Source organism: Malurus melanocephalus, unplaced genomic scaffold (genome assembly GCF_030028575.1).
Source record: "Malurus melanocephalus ecotype Western Australia unplaced genomic scaffold, MMel_1.1 scaffold_11, whole genome shotgun sequence".
NCBI classification, from domain to species: domain Eukaryota; kingdom Metazoa; phylum Chordata; class Aves; order Passeriformes; family Maluridae; genus Malurus; species Malurus melanocephalus.
In genome coordinates this window covers 3,670,075-3,698,013 of record NW_026623243.1, presented here as the reverse complement: position 1 = coordinate 3,698,013, position 27,939 = coordinate 3,670,075, and the positions used below count along the sequence as shown (strand labels likewise).

The following is a 27,939-nucleotide window of genomic DNA, read 5'->3' as shown; positions in this document are numbered from 1 at the left end:
AAATAAAAAAAAACCCCAGACATTCAGATGGAAAATATTTTTTATTGATCAACTTCTTGTTCCAGACCCCCTCTTGTTCCCCACCCATATTCCTGATTTCACATGATCAATTCCACATGGTTTCAGGATATGCTGTTAATCATCTTTTAGTTGACTTTATTCCCATGTTACACAACAGGAAGGATGTTTGACAGGACTGTTCAGTGAAATAAAGGCCAAATATTTGATAATCAGTACAGTGTGTAAAATTATTCTGAACAATTGAGTATAAATACTGATATAATGGGGAAAAAATATCCCAATTATTTCCATTAAACTGTTTCCTTCTAGACTGGATTTCCAGAACACAGTTTTAAATAGCTATCAAACYAAAGACATGTACCACCTAAGACAAATAGGAAAATTATCTCCAAGCGAAACACAAATGCAAACACAGAAAACAGTTTTTAGATATACTTAAAGAATATGGTCTGTCATGGTAAGATCATCAGAATGTCATGAGAAAATMAAGAAAGGAAATTGCAAAGAAGAATAATGTAACAAAGCTGAGAAAACTTCCTCCRTTCTTCATTTCTCAAAAACTTTTGTTTATGGTTTAAAAATGAAGGTTACAAACAAGGAAGTCTGAAATACTTTTTCTATAGGTACAAAAAGTACTATGAAAGTACTTGTTTATAGCATGTTTTATATTAAATACTACTTTATGTGGGAAATGTGGACCTGATTTCCTAAGTGATCTAAGACATTTTTTTTGAAATATTGGGAAATAAGGAATCATAATCTGACTTCATCATATTAGAATAGGCTGAACTTGCTAAATTCTTCACTCATGAGAATAATCTCACAGTAATTTGAAATTACTATCATAAGAGATGACCAGTTAGGCAAGACTTGCAAGTTGCACCAAAATAGAAGATACTGAGGATCTTGAAAATATGTTGTTAAATTCAATGCAAGGACTGCACACTCTTCATCCTAGGAGAAAAACAGAAGAGAAAAGAAGATTGTTGTGGGGTTATTTTCTCCAAAGTGTGAAAAAGTTTGTTACATTCATGTATAGCTGGTGTAAAATAATAAATCTAACTGATTTGTCTGTAGCCTAGGATACGTGTTTTGCCAAGGACTGTGGCAAAAAGAAGCAGCACTGGAACAGCTGAGCAGACATGTCTAATCAAAGAGTGCACAGAGGGAACTGATCTGTATGCTAACATCAGTGAGAAGCAGTAGACAGGTGCTAAGTATGTGAATATCATGCTCAGCAAATCTGAGCTTGTTCCAGGGCTSTCGAAGGTTGCCTTGTTACTTTACAGGCCTCTCACTTCCACTGGTTATTTGTCTCCCTTTGTCCTCACTGGCAGCAAGGCAGCTACCTCTGATTCCAGACTAAACTGCAAATAGAGAAAGCAAGAGGAGAGAGAGCATACGAGCAAGGGATGTCTTCAGTGGGAAAGGGASAGTTAAGAACATGATATTCCTTGCATCTATGTACAAAATTCATTCAGATATTGCTTATGTTCTGTAGAGAGGCCAGTGATATGGTTTCAAGGTTAAAAACTCCATCCATGTTTTAAACTGTGCATTAGATGGATACCTGTGTGTCGTGGCCTTTGCTGGCTTCCCATCACTGTGCGACTGACCATGAAAACCTGAGGGAGCAAGTTCAAATATAGATTTCCATTTTGTTTCCATTATGATTCACATATTTATTCTCGGAGTAACTGATTGGGGTCATTGTTTCATTCAAAATACATGTTTCTTATTTTAATAGGTGAAATAATARTCTCAAAATGCTTGGCATATTAAACAGAACCCAGAAAAATGGTCAAAGGAAGTACAAAATTAAAAAAGAACATGAAGTTTTGCCTCCAAGTCAGTGCTATTAAATGCAAATTAAAAAATAAACCCCACATTATTTTCCTATTTCCATCCTTTGTAGAGCAAACAAGACCAAGCCATTGTAATTCCCAAAGCACAGCTACTTATAGAAGAATGCAATCCATTGTAGAATAATACAATCTACATGCCTGAAAGCCCTTCTTGAAGCGTGGGTAAAGAGCAGCCTTTCTGATAGTTAGACAGACTGATTTTTTTTAGAATAGATATTTCTCTGACTGGAATCTTGTTTTTAATAACATCATGAATCTTTTGKATACACTTAAACTGCTTGGTATCTTTAACTGTTATACTTAACATGCACATTTCTATTTTGCAAAGCTGTACACAGTAAATATTTTCATTATTTCTCTAYGCCATTACTTGCCATTATTTGTCCTTTGCTTTGACATTTGTATAAACCATATTGTCACAGGTGACAGACAAGTCTCAAGTTTAATATTSCCTTCACCTTTATGTGAATGGCTCTTCTTAACACGTTAGGCCCAAATACAATAGCATTACAGCATTAACAATTATCATCCTTGGTGACTCCTTTAGGAAACTTTCTGATTTTAAAAGGCTAGTGATTAAGGACAACCTTTGTTATAAAAAATAAGCATTTAAGAATACAAAAGTCCTTAGTAGTATTGCTGTTATTAGTACATTAAAAATCTTACGACTGACAAGCAGCTTTGGCTACCGAGGAGTCATTAAGAACGTTGGAATTACAGCAGTGAGACACCACAACCCAGTTCTGACACTGACTTGTACCATCTTCCTTAGAGGGATGTTTTGGGAACACTGGTCTGCACATAGAGGTGGATTTATCCACCAACTCATGTGGATCACATTATCCCAAAAGCATAAACTATGTCAGAATCCATGAAGCATGATGTTAATGTACAATAAATACAGTGATCACATATTACAGTTCTGATATTCTTGATAAGTGCACAATTTCTCATATTTTTTCTGAATCTCCACAAATTCTTGATCAGAAGAAAAAACACCCACACAAACAAACAAAACCCCCCAAAACAAACAAACAAAAAAACTTTTGACAAAATTTTCAACATTTAAATTGAATATTGTGCCTAAAAAGTTCTTCAGTCAGCTTTCAATGTTCTACTATTTTCATTTACTACACTGACACATTCTCTCCTAATATAAGGCATAAGGAAATTCCAAGACTGCCATCTCTAGTTACTTATTTTACATGCTTTTGTCATACTCTGCTTTTGTTAAATGGAAAATATGAATAATGAAAATACATTCACACTACATGAACCACAACACTCTGATTATTTAATTGATTTGAGTGAGCTTGTTACAAGTTTTTCAGTGGAGAAGAAACCTGAACTGGCATTACACAAATGATTGCACAGGGAACTACATCCAGACTAGAAATTCAAGTTCCCTCCTTTTTATTATCAAGCTTCCAAATATAAAGCTGTAGTTAACTGACCGGTGGTTTTAGATAACAGGGAGAATCTGTCACACGACTGACTGTATTTGAAGTGAACTGGAAGGGAAGGTTGGTTGGTTATGTGCATTTGGGGAAGTGTTTTTGGCAAAGCTCAAATTGAGGCTTCTCTCAGCATGATTCCTTTTAGACTTTTTAGTTCCGAAGTAGTCAATTCACTCCTGTACTCTTCACCATAAACCCCACAGCTTTAGAACTCTCTAAATTCTACAATGCCTTACTTTCAGGGCTTGGAGATTTTGGAATATTCCAACTCCATAGGCATATCTGAGTGTGCCTCAAATCATAATAATAATACCCAGAAGCAAACTTCTGCTTGCTGGGCAGYGGAGGGAAGTGCTACTGTCCCATTTGCAGAGGTAGGGAACTGACAGCAGGGCTGTGTTGCAATCACTGCAAAGGCAGCACTGTGTGCCTCTTGCCAAGGTGTGTTTTTAACCAGTTACCTCATGTACTGACAGCAGGGTAAATACAGGTGTGACACACAGAACCTGGCACAGGATGGAGAATTGAGCCAGGAAGCACAGGCAGCAGCCAGCCACACGAGCTGCCCTTGCAAAGCTAATTAAAGTAGCTCATGAGGTGGATGAGTGCATTGTCTATAAAGGAATCTGAGCACATCTAGCTCTCATGCACATCTACATTCAGCCAGGTGAATCTCACCTCGRTTTCCCAGTGAAAACACACTTCACCTCAAACGTTCTCTTCTACAGAAAGAAGACCCAATGCTTCTTTAGTTGCCATGTGTACTTACCACAGTAGGTATCACAGATCTGCAGTGGAACTGAATAATCTACATCTGTTCTCCAGCCCTTTTAAAAGAAAGAATTAAGGCTTATTCCCTTTCAGCAGAGCTGTTACTAAACACTTGTGTTGACAAAATGACATTGCTTTATTAGTTTACTCAAGTGACTGCATTTTAAATCGGGTTTTAAATGAATACATGTGAAGATTGCTGGTCTAGTGTAYATAAGTGCATTGTAATCACTTTTAGTTCTCTAAATGATAGAACTAATCATAATTTTTGTTTCTGTTGTTTGACAAATAATGTCYTACTTAAAAAAGAAATCATTTATGCAGGAAAATAACAGTCTTAACACCAAATTTCATTTCTCACTAGGGAAAGAACAACTACTCTCATTACTCAGAAGGCATTTGCCAATCTCACTTTCATCTTGCCTCTTTCTTCCCAGCAGCAGAAAGTGGAATTGAGAAAAGCCTTCCAAGGCACCTACTGGAGCCTCAGAGCTCCACTCTCAGTTTCAGTTTTCTCGATGTCTGCTGAGGACATTAACTCCAKAGAGGAATAAACCTATCAGCTCCATGCTCATTTTCTATTAATAAATTGTCTTAATAAAGTTCAGCTATGGAAATAGTGTGCAAAAATTCAGAAATAATTTATTCAGTTTGGCTTTCATGAGTGCTAATTCTAGGATGCCATGCACTTGCTCTGCTGTTTGCAATATGCCTCACCTTTTCCAGTCAATGTCAATTTTTGAAAATTCATCTATGATTTACTTGGATCTTTTGATAGGTTGATTTTTTTTTTAAATGAAGGAACATAAAAAGACAGAATTAGCAATATCCTGATGGTATCCTTTTATCTGCCACTGACAAAGAACCAAGATCACAGAGAGCAATTTCTCAGTTAATTAATGTCATCTTAAAGAGAGGTGGGGGCAGCATACCAAGGTATAAATAATGCTCTTTGCCAACTTGATTTGCAGTAATCAGATTTAGCTGGGAGGAGGAAGCAGCGATAGCACCTGCTGGTTTGCTTGGCTTTCTAATGATTTGTTTATTAGTTTACATTGTACAGTGTACCTGGTGAAAGCAATACACGTACCTGAATGCAAATTGTTGACCCACACATTTCCCGTGATATAGTGATTGAAACAGAATCTTCCTGATGAAGAAAAAAAACAGAAATTGAAAAATACTATTTTCCATATCCTGGAACAATGAAAACATACTGTTTCTCTAGCTCTTTGCTTGGGTTGCCATTAATGCTAAATGTTCTATTGTGTTAGAAAACTAATGGAAGGTTATTTCTTTTCAGAGATAGCCCCAGATCTTAGTGACCATAAGCAGCTGATCACAGTCTTGCCAAGCACAGCGTGGCAGAACAAGAAGAGGGCTGACATTATTGCATTTTATGGAGCATCATAAGCAGGACACTCTCCCCCAGCTGTGGCAGCTCACACCATGTTTGTTTCCTCACACCATCTTCACTTCTTTTCCCTGGTGTACGAGTTCAGGGAACGACCTTGTATTTACAATTCTTCTGGACTTCCTGTGCCATTGTATGCAGAGAACAAGTTGAGCCTTAGGGTAAAATTGTGCTAAATGACTGGCTTGACATTTAATATTTGATTGATTATGGTTTGTCCTCAAAATAATGTTTGTTACTCCACCAATAGCTATGAATCCTACACCACTCTTCAGTGTGGCAAACTCTAACGTACTTTGGGGAAAATTAGGTGAATATATTCTTTTTTATGCACAACTGAAGAGGAATTAGTAGTTAGTGAATGAACATAGATTCTGGGAACACAGTTAGGTCTTGATGAAAACTTCGTGTATACAGCTAATGGTGTTGAGGCAGGAACTGTATGTGATTTATGTGGGGTCCCATTCCACCAAAGTAGCAGAGGGCATAACAGCTTTGAACCAGAGGGAAGAAAACAGCATTTTTGAATGCCTCAGTGCCTTCATGAAACATACACTTCAATATCTAGCTGTGATTTATTGGTGCTCCATCACTACCTCTTGCACTTACCAATTCACACAGGAAACCTTTAAAACCAGAAAGTATAAGCTCCACAGATTYCATGTGAAATAGACTGCTTGAAGGGACATTCCCTGAGCATAGGGTTGGCAACTCTTCTACTCTACTGTACAGATCTCTGTCTCTGCCAGGAAAGCAGCATTTTCCAGAGCTTTTCCTATTAGGACAGGCTCTTGATATAACCACCAATGCCCTCTGTGGTCTGTGTTGATTAGGATAGCTGTTTTTTCCCAGGCCTTTCCCCATGCTTATTCAGTTCTGGGATCTCCTGGAGAAGCAAGTTATGATTTTACATTTACACATGTCCTCAGCTCAAGSTGAGTTGGGAAATTCTGCTTTTAACAGCTGCTCTGTTACATTCAGTAACAGAGGTGCAATAAAGATCTAAACTGATGCATTAGAAAGTAAATTCAGCAGTGTGTAGCCTATTAAGTTTAAGAAGTCCTTGTTCATAGCTGCCTTGTTAWCAGCAAACTCCTGTTACGTGTACCCTTTTCACTAAAAGTATCACAAGTACTTCAAAAAGGCACAGTTGCAGTCTGTCCCTGCATATAGTGGCAAATAAGTACAGCTGGGATATATCTTAAAGAGAGGACAAGTATAGGAACTATGCTTGTGTCTTCTAAAGCACATGTTCCTACAGTGTAATCAACAAGCACGGTCAGGAGTAAAAATTCAATACACAACATCTAGATTTCTCAAATTTCTCAAAATTCATCATACAACATCTGATGTACCTGCTCAGTGGAGCACGTGGCAGGAGAACACGTTTAGGGTTGGACATAAGACTACTGAGGAGCTGGCTGCTGAACTGGACAGGTATGGTGGGTCTATCCTGCTCATATTCTCCTGTTTGAAAAATAATGCTACGGCCACTCTTCTGCTCTTTGACTTCACTTTCCAAATATGTCTCTCAATACATCACAGGCTGGGCCAAGGTAACTGATAGGCAGGGTTAAAGGGCAAAGGCAAACGACAGTGCTGCACTGCAAATGTGTGAGGTGTAGACTCAGTTGTAAGAGGAATGAGGCTGTCATTTCATGACTAGCTGCTGCCTGAAACTGAAATCTCACTCTCCCATAATCTTTTCCTACTCTGTCCTCACTCTGTTGGAAGAGCAGCTATGTAGCCACACAATCAGCTGGCTCAAAAAGATAATTTGGCAGAAAACTTACTCTTTTTGYGTGTTGAGTTTGTACTGGCAGCTGTAACATTTAGAGTTCATTATGGATTGATGCCTCAAGTTTTACATTTCATGTGTGATGTGTGTTTTGCCAGGTCAGCTGTATTAGTGACCCATATTTGAAATATTAAAAGTAATATTTGCAATATACATAATACAAATACCACACTACAAAAATGACATTAAAAGAATATTAAGGTTCTGCTCAATAGTCACATCCTTTGATGTGACTCATTAACTTCTGGATCTTTATTTATTTCTTGTTTCAATGTGAGATCAGAACTAGAACTACATGCTTTTAAAATGTTCCAGTAATTGTTCCAATATGTACATGGTTCATTAATGGATTCAAGCTGCAGAATAATAAATGGAATAATAAATGAATGCAGTTAGGTATGTTCAAAAGTCTTACAATGTTTAAGAAATAATATATACAAACCACAGAGACTGAATGGTGCATCCCAAGAGATTCACATGGAGCCATCTGTGTCCTGTTACACACAAGCACTGAGAACTGTGCCTTGGTTTGGGATGTGAAGAAAACTTGAATTTGTTCTGCAACTGCAGCAGTTCTCATTTTCCAGGCTGATATTAGGGGAAAAAACTTACTTTTAGATGTACAAGAACCATCTATTATATTCTAAAATTTATGCCTAAAATAAAAGCTTTTTGTATTTSTTAAGTGCTATCAAATGATATGCAAGTAATTACTTTGATTCCTACAAGTTACTTTTTATACTGATAAACACTAGATCTACTGGGGATACACAGAAGTAAAAAGCTGTCATATCTCTTTGAATTTACAACTTACAGTGTTGTGAACACCTCACTTAACAGAAACAGCTCATATCTAGTGACTGATTTTAATATTTTCCACAATATAATGTCATGTAGATTTAAAAATACACATTTACCTGGAAATTCTCCATGAGCAAATGGACATTTAACCCAAGACCCTCGTTTGGTTGTGAACTGAAACAGAGAAATCTGTTAGGAAAACCAAATTTTCCATTTCAATCTGGCAAAATATTCAACTAGTAATGATCAGGATATTCCAAAAAGTTGCAGAAGATTAATTCACAGCTTCCCTGCTTTATGATATCTTCCAAACATTGACTTAAATTAGATCACCTAATTCCTCTGGTATTTATAATCATGCATATTTTACAGAAATCTGGTTCCACTGGCCCAAAAATAATCTAAAAGAAAACAATAATATGCCCATATTAGCCTTATTTGGCTTTTTTTTTCTCAACTAGAATAATAAGGATACTACATTAAGTGAATTGCATCAACCATTTTATTGTCAAATTTTTAATAYGAAAAACTTTGTATGCTAAATTTACTGCATTCTTCAGAGTTTGCATTGGCCAAAAATACTTTTTCCTGCTTTTCTTAAGCATAAGAAATGAAGGGCGCAATCTGACCTGTGTCCTATCTRTACCATTGCTGTAGCACTTCAATCACCTTCTACTCTAATCTTTCACTTTGCCTTCATTGTCAGCCATTCATCAGAGCTATGAAACAAAAGAATGATCTAAAGAACATCATTTTTTTAGAGACAGAAAGAGGGCCGTTAATACACAGAGAAACCTCTTTACCTTCATACAAAGTCTTGGGTGAGTGTCCACACGAGAATATTTAACCTGCTTGAAGACAGAGCACTCAGCATTAGCCAGTTTTATTAACTAGTTTCACTAAATCAGTTACTCAAAACTTTCATGGTCTGATTACTGAGAAAAGAACTAGTTTGTTTACTTCATAAATATTCCAGGAAGTTAATCACATAAAATCATTAGAAACAACTGCTGCTTTGGATTACTGAATCATTTGCTTCTTTTTATCTGCAACATGTAGCACTTTTTTATATCAGCCTGACCCACTACAGCTAAATTAATTGATTCCACGGTGGCTTATGCGAGGTTCTGATTGCGCAGTCATCTTGTTTCAACCTCTTATTTGCCATTCATTAACAACTCAGCAGAACACTTAAACATATTCCCAAAAGTGTTCCACCATCAGTTGAGCAATCTTTCAGTTTTCCATATTTGTATTTCAAAACAGTGAAATGTAGGCTGAGTTTTAGACATCCAYTTGTGCAATCCAGAAAACGTTGTTTTCTTGTTGAACAACTGTTTACCCACCAAGGGCTCACCATAAAAAGACTTGTCTTATATAAACAATTACTACACATATAAGTGATTCTACTTAAATAAACACCGTTGCTCAAGTGAGTGAGCACAATACTGTCCTTGTCATGGCCAAACACTTCCTTCCTGTAAGTTTTTTTTTGAGAGCATAATATATATCCTCAGTTACAGCTACAATAGGGTCCCAGAAGATATTTCTGTAGGAGTCTATTCAGACCTGAGACAGCGTTGTTATTTTCAGAGAAAGCCCCAGCCTCTTTAAAGAGGAGTGATGTAACTTTTGGGCCAAAGTACATGTGCACAATATTAGAGTGTGTGGCCTCATGTGGATTTACAGGGCAGCAAGCCCTATCTGAGAAATATGCAGCAGTTTCCAGCACACTACAGTAGTGGTTTTCAGGGTTACAGTACAAAAAATGGACCAAATTCAATATCAAACTTGTTAGAATTAATTAGGGGACAAAAAAGGGAATTCATTCTATCCATAAATGTTGACGATAATTATGGGTCCCTCCCAACTCAGGATACTCTAAGGTTCTATAATTGGTATTAATGTTCAGCCATTACATGCAATGAGTAAATACAGAAAAACACTCATTCTGGATTCTGTTATGGGTAACACATACAGCCATTACCAGCCAGACCTCATTTTACTYTATTTTTTCTTTTTTTTTTTCTGTTTCTGTACTGCAAGCAATGAGTTGTACTTGTTACCAGCAGATGACTAATCTCAGAGGGATCTCTCACATGTAAAATTAAATWAAACTGTTTTTTTAAGATCAAAGCTTTGTTGAAACTCATAAAATGGTGAATCTGAACAATCACTAAAGGCTTGGCCAGGWGCTCCTAATCACAAAAGCATTCAACAGTCTTGAGTCAGCCCCACCCCTTCCCCAATCATGTCATCAGAAGAATAATCATAATAATCCAAAAGTTTCAACATATATCAAATATTTTGTATTTGATTTTATTTGCCTTTTCAGTTTTTACTTTCATTTACTGCCTTCTCTCCACAATTAGGCAAGCCTGAAACTCACTTTTCAAGATGAAATGAATACTAATGACCTCAAAAATCCAGAGCACTCAGCATCATCAGACTTCAGGTTGAATTGTTAAGCCATTCAAGATACATGCCATCAAAAACCCTTTTCAACTAGAGAAAATAAGTGCTGGAAGAACTAAAGGACACAGTATTTCAGCACTCACAATTTCAAGACATTGGACCAGGCTGAGGAAGACACTGCAGGAAGATCTTAAYTCCAAAATAATTGTGCCCCACCAAAGTACTTTCATGTCTTCAGAAATATTTAAAAAAATTTAGCTTCATCTCATTTACATTTTAGATGTCTAAATGTCCAAATATACCCAAATATGATCTAATTACAATAAAGTCTCRTGATAGTAAAAAAAAGATGCTACTATCAGAGAGAAATCCCTCCAACCTAGTATGTCGATCTACAGACAAGCTGTCCAGGTGTCTGTCTCACCCTCTTTAAAGGGGATATAAAATAAACTATAAATAAAATGCAGATTCTTTTTACCCCAAAGAATTTAACAAACATTACTAACTGCCCAGTCATCTCCACTTCTTACTTTTTTATAATGAGTCAGTGACCATTTTGAATAACCATGTGATTAGTGTACAAGAACAGATGGTGATTATGAATAATTATAAGTATCAGGGGAGAGGAATTTCAACTGCTCTTATTCCAAAATCTAGTTCTTCACATTATTTATGCCATTTGGGGATGGCCTTCAATATCATAGTTTGAATTAATCCACATAGATCTTACTTTCTCAGGAGAATTTTTGTAAGAGTTTTCTATATCTTCACAATGGTCATTCGACTTGATGAACCTGCACAAGTTAACCATGACAGGCACAGGACAGGCTGGCTCCCAAGCAAGAGTTTGTGTTGACGGGTTATAAACAATATTATCCCACAGGACCTGCGTGTCTGTGCACAAAGAGAGAGGGAAAACATTATTCAAGATGTCTAGACATGAATCAACACTGTTTGTAAGTTTGGTACTTCTACATGTGCTTTAAACCAAAATCTTGGACTTAACACAATAAAACACTTTTTAGGCCACACTTTTTTTCTATTTGCCTGGTAAAACATTTCCTTTCATATGTGTGTAAATAAGAGAATTTCTTTTTCAGCTGACATCTCAGACCAAATTTTGACATTGCTGGAGCATTTGTGTGAATAATTTCCCATTCAGCATGGAACACACATATATAGTTAGCTGTCTACTTCAACTCCCTGCTCTCTCCCTTAAGTTGGATATCAGATGCGTTCCTCAAATGTCTCCTTGATGCCCTCTTCTAACATCATTTCTAAGCTGACCTCAGAGGCTTTTATTCCTTCTGGCTAGTTTGTGTGTGACTTTAGAAAATGTGGGAAATTACTAGAAAGTTAGTGTTTATATTGGCATAGACTTAGTGGACTATTTGGTCTGCAAGTAAGTTATTCCATCTACTYACAGTGAAACAAATCAATATAATGATTTCCTTGAAGTTTTGCAACACATTATTTTCACTGCAGATTAATTTAAAATTGTGACATACTACTGGAGCTGCTGAAAATCACTCCTATAAAGAGTAATCACACAGTACTTGCCATTTTCAAAGGGGCAAAGCTGTATCCTCCTTGCATCTGGAATTGCCAGCCAACCCTACAACCCRAAAAGAGGTCATTAGTAAGAGATTCTCAGACACACATGTTTTTAACATTCCAGGCAGAATGTGACAGAAAACTTTTCCACCAAAGAGAAGGATGCTGTGTTTCTTAGAAAGCTTTGGAAGTAACTCTTTAAAGACGTTTTGTACTATATTTTTATTTTATTGTTCATCAAGTCTCTTCTTTACATTTATGTAATCCTAAGGTCAAAAAAGCCTTAGTCAAAAACTTGGGTCTAGCACATTTTTCTTCAGGTTTTTTCTCCTTTCTTAGAACAAATTCCTGATAAAATTTGTTTAACCAGAAACACAAATATATACCAGATTCCAGACTGTATTACCTCAATGCAAAGACAGGGGAGYAGCTGAGAATACTTCAGAGAAACGGATTTAAAGGATTCCTTTCCTTTTATCTGAAATGAAAAAGATGGTAATGAGTCCAGGACAGTAAATGACTTTTAATAAAGCTAAATGATAGATATAGATACTGATAGATATATATGTTATAGATATAGATAGATATAGATGTAGAAGGCATTTCCTGTAACTATGACCTTAATGAGCGTTGCCACCTGTAACCCCCCACCAGTTCCCCAAACCACTGTGAGTTTAACTCACCACAGCAAATGCCCCAATATCTTCACAGGTAAACCATTTGTGGCACAGGCGAACATAATAATCTTGATCTCGGGGAAAGTTGGATACATTCACTGTTACAATTTTCCTTGCCCTGTCTAAATTATAATCTAACTTTCCAGCTGAAAAAGAAAAATCAAGCATGAAATGATTACGTCTGTTTCTTTATAAGTTTATTATTACTATTTTGTATATTTATGAAAGGTACAGAATATAAATCCTAATTTGATAGAAATGAAACTCAAAATCTATTGATTCTCATCTAGAATGTTTGAAATTATTATTATTTTTATATCCTGATAGTCCTCAAGTTCATTTTTATGAGAAATAATTTTAATTCAACATTATTAACTTTGCACTTGTAATACTGAGACATCAAGGCACCTACCAATTTTACCTCAATCTTAGTACTTGAAATCTTATATAGTTCATGTACAAATATTTTAAATATATGCACTAATACTACTATAAAGGCTGATTATCCCAAAATTGCAATTTTGTTACAAAGAGAATATGTGCAACTATGTTAGACAAATGCAATATGTGGGAGGATATTTTTAATATGTATTCATGGGTATGCCAAAATCAGTACAACAGTTTGGTAAATTATTTTCAATCTATTTAATGAGGTCTGTCTATAAAAAAAAAAAAAACAAAAACATAAAACCAGTGATCCAAAGCACATTAGAAGGACCCAAACCTATTTCCAAAAGTTTAAGAATCAAATAGACTGCCAAAATCTTTACCTGCCATTTAGCATTTTCAATATAAATACATTTCCAGAATATTACCATGTACTATTTCAATAGAAATACATACAATATTACAACAGAAATACATTTTCAGAACATTACCTATCAACTATATGGTAATTTTAAGTAGTGGTAGTTGGAAATCATACTTTTTTCTCCCTGCTTATTTATGCATGAAAAGGTCATTGTATATGTCACCAGAAATATCTCACAGCTCTAAATTGCACAGAAGATCAGCTCACCTGAACAACCTGGAATATGTTTTCCCACATCACTGTTTCTGCAATCTGTAAAATAGAAGCCAGAGGTTTTCTCAGTGCTTCTTTATTCATATAACTGTGTAAACAAACTGTCAAATTATCCAATAGATTCCCAGGAGGAAACCTCTCTCAGCCCTCTTTTTAAAGGCAGATTCATATCCACTTTTAGATAAATAGCAAAAAAAGGAAAGTACTCTCCTCACACACAGAGATTATATCACAATATGCCCTGAGGAACTATCCAGTCTGGGGTTTCTACTGAGGAACCTCACCAGCAGTTCAAGGCTGCAGTTGAGGATATAACACCACATTTTTTGCCTAGAATCTAACAAAAATTTTWAGCAATAATATTAATGTCAGTTACTTTTTTCTTGAAATACAACTCCTGTCATTTACCAGACTCATTTCTCTGTTATCAATAACTCTGTATCTTTGCTATTCTGACTGCAGGTTTAGAAAGAAACACCCTATCTAACTCCTAGCTCCTTACCAGAATTAGAAGCCAGGCAACACTCTCAGAACATCTGATATTCCTATCTCCAAAACAAAACACTCAAGAATATTAGAGCAAATTTTCATGTGCTGCTTTCACCTCTCCTTGCACAACACAGCATTASAGCAGCACTTTGCTCTCATTTCCCCACAAAGTTCTTTTCCACCAAGAAATATTTCCTATTTTCATTTGATCACTCATCCTGGTAATGTGTCTTAAAAATGGGCTTTATAAAACCTTGTTTCCCCCCCCCTCTTTGTTAACAAAGTACATATATACTTCAATGGTCAATCATAATTTATCAAGAAAAATTAAAGGCTCTTTAGGCACAAAAAGGCTTTACTTTTTGGCTTTACTATGCAGTGTCAAACTGCATAGCAGGGATGAATGACACTGTACCAAGGGGAAAGGGCAAGAACCACCCTTCCATRGGCTCTGGAGATGGGAAGGCAGGACAATCCCAGGCACTGGATCGAACAAGGAGTCTCATGGTTTTTTTGCTCTTTCCTTCCCCAGTCACACTGTGTTTTTGTTGGACCACGGTGCTGAATCTATCATGCACATGGCATGACTTATAAAAAATTTTTAGGCACTTCACCCCAAAAACATGGGAAAATGCTACCTAATCTTCTCCAATTACATATCAATAGGCAATAGAAAAGCTAATTAATGAAATTAAAACTAAATTCCTATAGACTTTCTTATTAAGCTTTCCTCTGAAACCATCTCTGGCACACCCATKCAGAGAAGCAGAAGCTCCTTCTAAGGCACAGAGAGCAGGCAGTGCTAAACCGGAGGGCAGAGAAAGAGCATGTGCCAATCAAGAGAAGGGCAACTGGGAAAAAGGCATAGTGTAGTTCAGTTTTCCACATACTTTTAGATATAAACTCTGGGTTTTATAGCAAGCGAACCTTTACTTGCTAACATAAAAAATCACTGAAACATAGACTAAGACTGGTCCTGGCATTCGTGATCTACCATCTACCAGTTAGGTCAGTGCATCCCAGAACATGATTTGGACATGTTTGACATGACATCTTTTGCCTTTGAGGGGTTTTTTTGGGGGGTTGGTTTAGGGTGTTTTTCTTGTTTTTCTAAAAAATATTTCTTGAAAAACATCTGATTTAAGGTGTTTTCCTACCTTCAACATAGTATTCCTGACTCAGCTTGACTTCACAGTAATATGGCACAGTTGTCATGGTCACATAGATGTGTTGTGCTGCATTGACTTCAATGCAATTGAATTGTACCTGTACCTGTTTAAAACATTTATAAACTCAAGTTCATGCATGACTTCCATATACATAAAAACCTTTGGTTAAGATATTTAAGCAAKAAATATTCTTTGTTCAGATCTATTTACATTTACAAGCAGCATTAAGCAGTCAATAAGGTAGCATTAAAATGTAAAAGAAGCAATACAACTTAATATGAAAATTAGGCTTTGCTGAGCCAGCTTCTCTTGTCAAAAGTTAAGCAGAAAAAGTACAGAAATGGCGGGGGATTGAATTTATACATTATAAAAGGCCACTTTCTTATGGAGTTTGATTGTAGTTTTTCACAAAGTCAATAAGAAGAAAATAAGATAAATACAAAAGATATTTTTTTCAAAGGCTTCCAAACAGTTAAATGAAACATTACTTCCTCCCAAAAAGGAGTCTACCTTCTTTCCATTAAGCATCTTGCTTTTTTTCCTAGTGAATCTCACATTTRTGCACTGAGATTGCTGTGTGTCCAGTGAAAAAGAACATATTTCCAGCCCACGGACATTCTCTGAAATGAGTTAGGAACAGATTTAAAAAATATAATTTAAGCATCTTTAAGAAGACCAAAAATATAAATTAAAATATACCACATCATAAGCTTTTCTTCTAAGGGTAAGGAACATGTATTTTTTTCTGTTAAAAAGGGACTTTATATATAAACACACACGGGAGTACAAACAAGGATTTAATACAAATTTCTATAAATGAAGATTTAATTATGCAAATTTAAAAAAAAAAAAAAAACAACATTAACCCTGAGTGAAGCAACTAGGAAATATGTAAATGTTAACAAATGAAGCACATGAATAGCAAGGTGTTAGTAAAAATAGACTATGCACAAAAAGTTTGTGCACTTTCATTTTATTTTAGTGCAGCACTGTAACTTCAGATGAATAAATTGTTTCTCCTTCTGTCAGGGCAGTTACTCATGTCCAGATTAGCAGAGCAGACAGAATTTGTGTGTGTGCCTTCATGGATGTCAAAGCAAGAAAGAAAAGGGCAGCAGTGCTTGGGGCACTGGCAGAGGACAAGTTACTTGTGTTATATTGGAAGACAGAATTCATTATCTCAGTTCTTGTTCCCTCGAGAAGGGCCACGACTTCATCCTGTTTCACAGTAAAATGCTTTCACAAAATATTTTTCTGATATCATGACATGAAAACAGCTTGGTCCCAAGTAACACAATGTGGGAAAAAATGTGGCTGGACAGCCATAAACAAGTGAACAGAAAGGGCTCARTAGCAAAGCTGATTCCTACCATCCAGACTCAGTGTTCCTTTAATGTTTAAATGAAGAGAGCATGGGCTTCCTTGGACACATTTCATCACTGTTGAGATCTTCATGCTTTTCAATACCATAGAAGACAAAGATGCAGGAGCATCATGGCAGAAACTGTTAAAAATGCCACCTGCAAAAGCAAACACAAGGACAGAGAAACCTCATTGCATGCAGGATATCTGGGGGAGAGCAAGCACCAAAGGTAAAATTCCAGCTCTCCTGAAATCAGTAAGAAAGTCACCACTGACTTCAGCAAAGCCAGTACTTTCACGCAGCCAACATAGGTAGTTGGYTTCACTAGCAATCTAGGGGGTTGGAATAAATTTCCAGGCTTAGGAAGGTGTTAGACTAATACTGTTTTTAATGAACTAGATCTGCTAGGTCATGCCTAAACTAATAGTTTATATAAACTTTTTTCAAAACMATTACCTGTATATTTTGAGCACTCTCATAGGCAATATTTTAATTTTAGGATTTTCTGATGGTCTCAACTGCTGTTAAAATTTCACTTTCACACAAGAGGGCACCATTGCATTCCTAGTCATGGAAAAATCCCTCACAACTACAGGATTTCTTTCTGCTTTAGACCTGAACAGCAAGAGCAGGATAAATATTATCTACGCCTTCTTCAAGACACGGAACACAGTAATCAGTAGGCACAGTACACAGCTACTATGTCTCATTCTATTTCCCTATGGAAATTTAGTCATTCCAAAGCCTTAGGAGATAGGTGTGCAGAGCTAAAACTGTAGGCTTGTATAAAAGAAGAAACAGTCTTGAGGCCCCAAAAGTTTATCAGTTAGCATATTTCGTCTCTTGCTACTTCTCAGGCTGCCCTACACAGAAATAAGTTATTTATTTATGAATTTATATTGGTAGAGTGGATTTAATCCCCAATGCATTTCTTGAGCATCTCTACCTCACATTCACCATTTTTAGTCCCAAAAACTAGGAGTTCAAGAAACCATCAGAACAAACCAGGGAATTAGGTTTTGTCCCTTGGCATCCCCTTCCGTGGAATGCAATGCAGCACACCTCTTTACAGCTGTAATTACATCATAGTAATTTCTTTGAAATATTTCCTAACCTTCTCCCTTGAGTACATAGCATGAAAGTTAAAAACCACCCAAGCAAAACAAAGTATTTTATTGAACATTCTTTTTCCCCTGATGAGAGGCTGGAAGAACAAATAGAAAAAAATTGACTCATATTAGTCATGCTGTTCAAAATGCTCCTAGAAGGACTTCATCAAGTATGGCAAAGAGAAAAGTAAAAAACAGCAGTGCCATAATACTGTACTTGCCATAAAATTCAAGATAAGACTCTTAATGGAAACCATCAGGAAAGGGTGCGTCCCTCAATGTCAAGCCAAGAACTATTGTCAAGTGTGGATGCTCATTGACTCACATGGAAAACACATCCACAGTTCTCACAGAGGAAAGGTAGGATGTGGAGAAGGAACAAAGACAAAGCTTATCTCTACTTACCCCTCCAATCGTTCCAATGAAGGAAAGYGCTCTAAATTTAAAGATTGACAGTTAAATTAACCTGAACAGGGCTTCCTATCTATTGAGATCCTCAATTTCCCAGTGTCCAGTTGCAGCTGAAGCCCACTGTCAWGGATACTGATACTGCAGGATGTGAAGACAGGATTACATAAATGTGGCACTTGGCTTAAATCTGTTAGGCCTTAAGTGCCCTCACACCTGGTATCAGGAGAAATAAATCCTGTGTTAAACATATCAAGTCAGAAGAGASAAACACTTCACACCTGAATCTCCACTCCATTATCCTGGTTTTGTGTTACTGAGCGTATTTTGGAGTCAACAGGATATGCTGGTATGAACCAAGTATAAAAGAATGGGAAAACAAGGGCACGTTACTTAACTACCTCAACCTAGCCMGTAAGTCAACTGAATTACCCAAAGAAATATTGGCAACCAGAGAAGACCATTTATGCAAACCAAAAAAAAAACCCACAGATAATTAAAGATATACAAATAAGGCTTTAAGAGCAGCTGGAATACATTGACTTTTGAAGAATTTAAAAACATTTCCACAGAGATGAGACAGCCCTCAGAGTACACTGCACAGCAGCCCAATATGAACACTGTAATCCATGTTCCAAGAATGGGTGGTGTAATAGTCCTGAAGGTATCTCAGGATGGAAAGTTGTTGTACAATACTCAATTAATCCACCCACAACTAACTGGGAGTTTATCATATTGCAGAACTACCTGAGAACTATTACTAAGAATGTGAAAAGTGATGATTAGTTTTAGCTCTCTCTCTTTGCTCAAAAAGATATTTTCCTGAGTGCATCATATGAAATGCAGTTATGGATACCCAACAGTATCTGGGAGTAACTGTTTCTGCTTAAGTTTTTGGCTGTTGGCATAAATTTGTTGATCCAGGCTTATAACCTCACCCATTCCCATGTCTGCATAAAAGTGATTTAAGGGAAGAGCAATGTATGTAGACATTTATATATGTATATGTATATATGTATAYTCAAAGCTGACAGTTCTTTACAAAACATTCTGTTTGGGTATATTTGACCATATCRTTTGACCCWATTTATTTTTTGGAAAAATTCAAATTAGTCGAATTTTGTCCTTGACTATTACAGCCTGAGGTTTGGTATCATCAGATGTCACAGGGCTGGAAGTATCTCACGAGAATTCTAAGTCAACCCAGATGCATTACCGAATCAGCATCAGGCAGATGCACAAACACAGCTTTAGGGGCTCCTGTCCTGTCCTACTGCTCACCTTGATCAGTTTATACTTTCAAACTGACAACAAATATGTAATGCACTGAATAAAATKAAATTGTGCTTCCACTATGGATTTTTTTTCTATTAATTTTATAATACATTTTGAGAATTGCAAAACATGCTGCAAAACTCATTWATAAGAATTTACATGGATCATATCAGGCATGAGGATACTAGCTTTGGATTACAGTAAATACATTATACAAGGAAGACCTGGCAGAAAATAATTTTCATTGTATAAATCATCAGAGTATGAGACTCATTTCTGACTAATTCTTCAGTAAACTCTTACTTTATCATCTTTTAATCCCCCCTCAAATATTTTCACCTGGAACACACCCCACTTTTCTTTTCACACAAGTAGTTTTATCTATACCCCAGAAGACATAAAGATACATATTGCTACACAAACCATCTGCTGAGTAAATCTTACCTAAATTTTGTATTTATGAATAATAGCTGTAATTAGCCCTACATGAGAGAGAGATTGTTGCTTAAATAAAAGGTTCCTTAATTATGGATACATATACGCCCAGGCATAAAGAAACCAAGGCTTATTATTCAGCATGTAGACATTTCCTTGTGCTTTTGCCATCAGCTCAACCACAGCAGATAGTATTTTTTAATCTGATGATGCAGCAATCAACCTAGAACTGTCACAACAACAAATCACACCTTATGCACAGTTGGATAATAGAAGCCAGTGCTGAGCAATGAATATGCAATAGAAATAATTAGATGGATAATTTGAAGCCTCAGGTAAGAAGATGAAATTGGAGAACAGCATGAAAAAAAAAATAAAAAAAGGCAGAGAAAGCCTATTAATAACAAGGTTGGGACAACATCCAATAGAAAATCCTAACTGTTTTTTTATCTGATATGTGTTCCCTGCAAGTATTGTAAGAATCTGAACTACTTAAGGATACACACAGAGCTAAATCTGTGAGCATCTCTAAAGCCTACTAGAATTGCTTCATTGGCACATCATTCCATGAGTATAAATTACAGTAGTATTTCAAACCTATTTGCATATGATTTACCACAGTATCTGCTGCATCTGTTCATTAGGATGATTCAACAAAATTCATAAACAAAGTAGATATGCTCTTCTACGATAACCACATGGTGCACTTCAGTTAATAAGTACCAAAATTCACTACTTGAAACTACTTACAGCAATTATGAAATTGATTAAATTTGAGACTGACAGCCTCTCTTTCACAATAGATTGCAATGCACAGTAAATTAAAAGGGTTTAATGGCTGTGTGTTCAGCAAACATTTCAAACTTTCAAGGATATCAAAAAATATGGTGATATACTGTGCCCAATACATTTACAGAAAATTATTTTTTTTTTAAATCATTGATACTTTGTTTTCAATGTATGGATRTATCACAGGGAATTTCAAATACTACAGTAGTTCTTATGTACTACCAAAGAGTCTAGAAGAGCAGAAGGAAGAAGGCAGAGTCAAAGCCATGTTGCCAAATACTACTGAGGTGGTGGTTGCAAATTTAAGGGAATAAAGTCGTATTTTTGTTGCAGCTAAAAGAAATGACTACTGCAAAGGTCCTCTATTATAGAGTTAAGGTCTTTTAAGGTAATTTTATCTCAAATACTAATTTTTTAAAATAATATAGAAAAGGAAGCATGAAAAGGAGTATACACCCACTGTTGCACAAGTAAATTAGGATGAAGACCAAAAAAAAGTTTTTTCATCACCACTGTAAGGCTGAATCATTCTACATGTTAATTGTGTTAAAGACAGCTGGTAAGTCTTTTTTCAGACAGCCCTGAAAAACCTACAGCCAGCTTATGTATATCATCTTCAAAGATATAGATCTTTAGTTTACAAACCCTTCTGTGCCCTTTCAGTTAAGAGTGAAACACCTAGCTTATCTTATGCGCATCATCTGCATGCCTCTGCATCAGGAGTTGGACCAGATGACTCCCAGAGGCCCCTTCCAACCTTAACTGGGCTGGGTCTGTGTTCTGAGCAGCTCTGCAGTCAAAAGACGGACAACCCCTCACGTCTCCCTCCCAGAATATAAATCACCTTGTCCTAAAATGGATGGAATGAATCACCACCTCGAGGTACCTGTGAGTCTACACTATCTAAATCTGCATTGGTGTAATACTCAGCACAGATTTTAACTCATAACCAACAGAATTACAGGTATTCTTCCTTTTGGGAGCAGGTCAAAGGGCTTAGTTTTCTCAGCCTGTACTGCTCAAGGACATGAAGACATGCTTCAGTGAGCAGAGCAAGGGTCAATACCCCTGYTTCTTCTTCTACTTTCCACATGATTTCTGCACTACCAGCTCAGCTGCCTAATCCTAACTAGATTCATTCACAACCCTTGAACTAGCCACCAAAGGTTTACGCTGCTCACTGACAGAAGACTAGAGATCTTTTCTGGTGGGACTTTTAACTGCATCCCTTCCATACACATATTCTTTCTCTCCACCTCAACACAGGTCCCATAAATGCCATGAATTCTGAGTAAGGACTCCTGACAGCTGTCAGCTCATGCCCCATGACATCAGCATCTCACGTGCTTGGGCTCAGCATTGCATCTTCAGCCTGCCTATGTACTCTCTACCATGTGGATCCAAGAAAGGCACTGTGGAGAGGCAGTGCTCAGAGCTGTGCCTGCAACTAGGACTGTCCTCTCCGGGGTGACTGTGACTCTCCTCTCAGGGGGGACTGTGACTGTCCTCTCAGGGGACACTGTGACTGTCCTCTCAAGGGGGACTGTGACTGTCCTCTCAGTGGGGACTGTGACTGTCCTCTCAGCGGGGACTGCGACTGTCCTCTCAGGGGACATGTGAGTGTCCTCTCAGGGGGAACAGTGACTGTCCTCTCAGCGGGGACTGTGACTGTCCTCTCAGCGGGGACTGAGTGTCCTCTCAGCGGGGACTGTGACTGTCCTCTCAGCGGGGACTGTGACTGTCCTCTCAGGGGACATGTGAGTGTCCTCTCAGGGGGAACAGTGACTGTCCTCTCAGGGAGGACTGTGATTATCCTCTCAGGAGGGACAGTGAGTGTCCTCTCAGGGGAAACCATTCGTGAGGCAGGTGCCTTGTACTTCCCTGCAAATGACTGTGTGCACTGGAGGAGTAACTGATGGAGGCTTCAGAGTTCAGGTAAATCAAGATCCTGAATTATTACTGTAGACAATAACAATAATAAGTAGAAGCAATAAAAATGTGGGAAATTACTTGGCAAATTTTCCCAATGACCATCTATTATAAGGAAAATTATAAAGCAGTCATTATTAACCTATTATTTATCAAAACCTACCAATTTCCAATACTTTGTACAAAAGAACTGGTGGTAAATACCCTGTCATGACAGTGATCTGATGTCATTAGTATGGCAGACTTATTATCTTTAATAAATAATCTTTAAAACAAGCATAGTAAAAATGTGAATTACATATACTCACCGGAAGGTTTGCTTTTACAATGAATCCCCTGCAAACAGAAACAAAATACTTTAAAAGCTGAGGCAACAATAAATATTACTTAATCATTGTACACAAATAGAAACATACCTTAAACAGGTAAACCTATTCATAGTCCACAACAGAAATAATTTTCAAGGTAAAAAAAATCAAATACAGGGMAAAAGAACATCAGTGCTGCATATGACAGCCTGATACTTACAGGGACACATGATCAGCATTATCTTCATTTTCAAGTATTCCTACTGAAGTGTGTAATTTTTCTAACAAGTTCCATCAAATACAGACATCATTTTATCAAGTACTGCCTTTCCAGCTGACTGAAAGTTTATGCATTGCTTCATTAAATTCTACAATGGATTTCTTTATACCAGAGCAAAGAAACCCAGTGATTTTATAATGGAAGATATCTAGAACATTATTAAATATTATATATTTTTAGAAGATCCCACTAGAAAGGAAGCATTATGAAAATGAAAATGAAGTCTAGAAATAAGACTTTTATTTCTGACATCTGGCTTAGAAGACTGACAATTAATATACTCAGCCACAGTACTTATTGTGTTTGAGGGAAAGTGTCTTTGTAAGAGGCAAAGTGAACCTGGCATTGAGATTTTAACAAGCTTCCAGCTATCTTTCAGAGAGACTACATCCATTTTCCTAGTAAAATAAACATTGAACCACACAGTAAAATTTTGTAGAGTACAAGAATAACAAATCTTAGTTTGACTGCTATGCATGACATTCTAAAGAAAGGCTATTGCTTAGCCAGCAAATACTGTTTGCTGCTGTTCTGGCATTCAGATTTCTAGCATGGCCCTTATATACCAGTATTCTTTTGCATGCAGAATATATGTTCCCATTTTCTTTCTTTTACAAGCAGTGTCCTGTTGACAGAGATACTTTTATCACACCCACAAAAGTAGAAGGCACCACCTTGTCTCCTCGGCTCTCAAAAAGGATGCCAGCTCTCAGTCCTTTTAAAACATTCTAGGACCTTGCCAACAAGCCAGTCTGTAAGTTTTGGAGCCACTAAAAGTCCTCTGGTGGACATTTAGAAGTTCTTGAATTGTTTACAAACACAGAAGCTGCAACCTGGGCAAGCATTAGCAGGTCATAAAACAACTATTGCTCGATGTTGCAGGAGACTTTTATCCACAGGGCATTCTGTGCTCCTCAGAAACACTGCTGCAGGGAAAAACCACATTACTGCTGCAGGTAAGAAATGGCAGCATGCTCACTTCCCTGTGGCTTCTGCCTTGGGGTACCTGACAAGTGTGTCCTGTCCTTCACTGCAGCTTTTAATTTGAGCTAAATAAGCTCCTTCTTAAAGGAGGCCTTTGGAAAACCAGAGACCACTATCTAACCTATGTCAATTCCCATTTCTGTTCTTCTGCCTTTTTGGCACTTTTAAATTTTAGTAATCACTTTTGGACATAAGTTGTCCTCTTCTGCTGTTGGCAGTTTGTTACTSTGACTCAAAAAAGTGCAAACACATAAAGGTGGTATTTTAAACCACATTTTGTAGTAAGACAGACATGGTCACATAYTTTCATAGACTGAATATTATAAAAATTATTTATGACATTGTTAAAGCTATAGTTGTGGCTGCATCTACAGTATAATACACTGACACTCAAATTAGGGTCTGTTGCAACCAGACAAGGGGTAACGGTTTTAAAATAAAAGAGGGTAGATTTAGATTTGGCATAAGGAAGAAAATGTTTTACAATGAGGATGGTGAAACACTGGCACAGGCTGTCCAGAGAGGTGGTGGATGGTCCATCCCTGGAAACATTCAAGGGTTGGATGGGGCTCTAAGCACCCTGATCTAGTTGGAGCTACCCCTGCTCACTGCAGGGGTCTGGATTAGATGACTTTTAAAGTTCCCTTCCAAYCCAAGCCATTTTATAATTCTATAAAATAAACCAAACTTCTTTACATAACTGTTCTAAAACTGGGAAATAGTWCTAAAACTATTTCATTGCTTTTATAATTTCCTCAAATGCCTGTGAAAAACTGAAAAATGCAACTGATAAGACCTAATTTCTGCTGTATCATGGAAATACCTGTTATTTATTAATTATTTCTGTCCCCTTCCCCCCAAAATAAGCTTCATTGGTAGTTTGCTGATGTTCCCATCATCAATAGAAAGAAGACTATAGTTTTCTGAATTATACAGTGCAACACAAAGCCAATAGAAGTGGAACATGCCAGCTCATATAAAATTACTGGACTTTTAACTGCTGTTTCAAAGTCCTAATTTTGAATTATCTCTAATGAAATCCTGCTGGAGTATGCTGCAGGAAAACTCTTGAGGCTCTCTATGGCCCTAGGAAGTGGAATAGGCAAATAAACAAAATGACTGCAAAAAATCAAGTGAGTAAGTTAGGGAGCTCACTTTTCTATTGAGAAAACTTAGCTGCTAAATCAACTAATTTCTCAGTGATTACTTACTGGAAGAAATTAATCTCTCATGAGGCTGATAATTCAGCAAATTACTTCTGTCTGTTGCAGACAGACTATTGAAAATATTCTGGTTAGGTGGCTTGACAGAGTTCCCGATTGCCAGTCAAAATTTCTTAGAGCAGCATCTTTAAACTAACTTCCTAAGCATTCTTTCTGGTTACAACCTTAGTGCAAAAACACATTAGAAAGGTCAAGATCCCATTGAATCAAACAAAAAAAAATTCACAAAAATCAAAGGATTCAGCCTTTTAATTAAAGAAGGACATCCCCGTTATGACATCTAAAAATGAAAATTGTATGTAAAATAATGAAATTACATACATTGGGGGGGAAAACAAAACACCCACTTCTGTGGGGCTGTGGCACGATAAAGAAATCTCTCATACCTTCTAGTCTATCCTAATTAATTACTGGTTTTCACTATTGCATAGAGGAATACTGTCATCTGAGCTATTTTCTCGTCTTTTCCATGTGAAAGAAAGAAACACATTTATTTTCTCGTCTTTTCCATGTGAAAGAAAGAAACATCCTTCAGTGACTTTTGTTCTGGTAAGATGTTTTGTCATTCTTGGGCACTTGCTTGTGTTCTGGGTGATGAGTTGTTGGGGAAGGTTTACATAAATTATCAAACATTTGCACAAACACTTGCCAGTTACAGCAACATTTGGCCACAGCCCACTTTCTTATTTTTTTAAGAAGTTTTTCTTTTTATTGTACAATACCAAGTGGGTGGGAATGGTATTTTCTTTTACAATCACTTTGCAAAATAGTCCAAAGAGACCATTTGTCTGAAAGAAGAACTCAAATGAATTAGCCAAGTTCCTTTCCCACTTTCTATATCTTTTGTTTTCAGGAATTTTCAGTGATGAGTGCAATAGAAAAACACAACACACTAAAACCAGAATGGAAATTTTCTTCCCCTTTCACAAATGCTGAGGGCATCTTTCATGCAAAAATAAGATCCTGAACATGATAGTACATCTTACTCCTATATAGGGAGAACCTTTGATTCATATCTTCTTTGGCAAAGAGCCTAAGCAAAATATACTTACACAATGCACAAACAGTTAGGGATTTTCCTATTTCTCTGGGGTTTTCYCCATTTGTGGTATTACTCAACTGTAGCTAGAGGTTATCTGAACAGACACCACCAACGTGCAGCATTCTGAATAGAAKATGTGGTGCCAGCTTTTTAGCTAGCACAGCAACTTCTCCTCAATCTAAGCCAATTGTAATATCCCATTGTTCCATCTAACGACTGTAAAGAAAAAAGTGAGATCAGCAGAGGAAGACTTGGATTAGGGGGCACAGAGAGTGTTTTCATGAATTAAAATTGTCAAGAAAAAGAAACAAAGATCAGATCTGCTTCCCATTTCCTCTCATATCTCTAGGCACTGAATCAAGTACAGAATTGTTGAAATTCTTCCCTGGATGTTCTGTCATGCATGAAAAAGTCTGAGGAAAATTTGGGTTCACAGTCTACCTGTTAGTTCTGTTGTACCTTGCTCTTAGAAGAGTTGGTGACAGCTCTTCCACAACTCTGTAAGGAATAGCAATAAGCCTGAAAATTCCTTAAAATGTATTCTTTAGTTGGGACTAGGTTGTCAGACATTTAACGTTCATTCATTAAGATACCTACATTAAAATCAGTGAATGTAGAATGAAGAGTTTTCCCCCCTTTTAAGAGATCCTCACTGCCAAAGCTCTTACCTACATCTCTACTTTTAGATTCAGCTGCCAAGAAGGTAGAGAGAAAGGAATATGATCATATTCTGATGTTTGTCTCTATTCTAATAATTTCTATTCTTTAACCACCAATAAAATCAAGCATGGGATTGTATGTATTTTTACAACACAGGGAAAGGGTGGGCTTGTAATAATTCATGTTCAAATTGTAGCCAAAAGGCCAATAAAGATTATTAATTTAATCATGTTCTTCTTTGATTTCCAATTGAGAGGAGATGCTATGCAAAAGTCCATCTTATTCTACACATAAACAGAAAGGATGTCCCAGATCACATGGTCTAATCCCCTGATAACCACAGGCACCATATCATCTAATCCCTTTCAAAAACTGGTGAAGCAATATTTTAAAATCAGTCAAGCTTTTGTGTGCACTCCTGTGAGAGCCAAGGTGTCAGAAGCCCTGTTGTCTGCCAGCAATAAATCCTTTGGTTTCTTACTTAAACATAAGAATTATTAGATTCTATTGACTTCTGATAGTGGGCATTATCTTTTCACTTAAATAGAGGCTTTCCAACCTGGAATTTATTTTTCATTTATCTACAACCAGTAATACACCTTTCTCAGCTTTACTGTGAGACTAAAAGCCAAGCTCTTTTACTCCTCTCTAACAAACCAGACTTTCCCTCCTACCATTG

General features: G+C 36.9%; 1 protein-coding gene across 3 annotated transcripts in view; it reads right to left on the bottom strand.

The window, feature by feature from the left end:
- Window positions 1-28: 28 nt before the first annotated feature.
- IL17REL (interleukin 17 receptor E like) overlaps window positions 29-27,939 on the bottom strand; it is a 40,916-nt gene continuing 13,005 nt past the window's right edge. Inside the window, exons 2-17 of one of the 3 annotated variants that reach the window (XM_057378922.1) lie at window positions 23,072-23,099; window positions 16,826-16,975; window positions 15,966-16,075; window positions 15,444-15,558; window positions 13,792-13,836; window positions 12,780-12,919; window positions 12,503-12,574; window positions 12,103-12,157; window positions 11,273-11,436; window positions 8,931-8,975; window positions 8,244-8,301; window positions 7,769-7,914; window positions 5,205-5,264; window positions 4,113-4,170; window positions 1,592-1,646; window positions 29-975 (exon numbers count right to left, since the gene is read on the bottom strand). In XM_057378922.1, coding sequence (XP_057234905.1) covers window positions 948-975; window positions 1,592-1,646; window positions 4,113-4,170; window positions 5,205-5,264; window positions 7,769-7,914; window positions 8,244-8,301; window positions 8,931-8,975; window positions 11,273-11,436; window positions 12,103-12,157; window positions 12,503-12,574; window positions 12,780-12,919; window positions 13,792-13,836; window positions 15,444-15,558; window positions 15,966-16,075; window positions 16,826-16,975; window positions 23,072-23,099 — 1,329 coding nt within the window. In that variant the 3' untranslated portion in view covers window positions 29-947. Of the gene's footprint in view, window positions 976-1,591; window positions 1,647-4,112; window positions 4,171-5,204; window positions 5,265-7,768; window positions 7,915-8,243; window positions 8,302-8,930; window positions 8,979-11,272; window positions 11,437-12,102; window positions 12,158-12,502; window positions 12,575-12,779; window positions 12,920-13,791; window positions 13,837-15,443; window positions 15,559-15,965; window positions 16,076-16,825; window positions 16,976-23,071; window positions 23,100-27,939 lie in introns of those variants that run through there. The other 2 variants (XM_057378915.1, XM_057378930.1) reach the window with 2 other exon arrangements.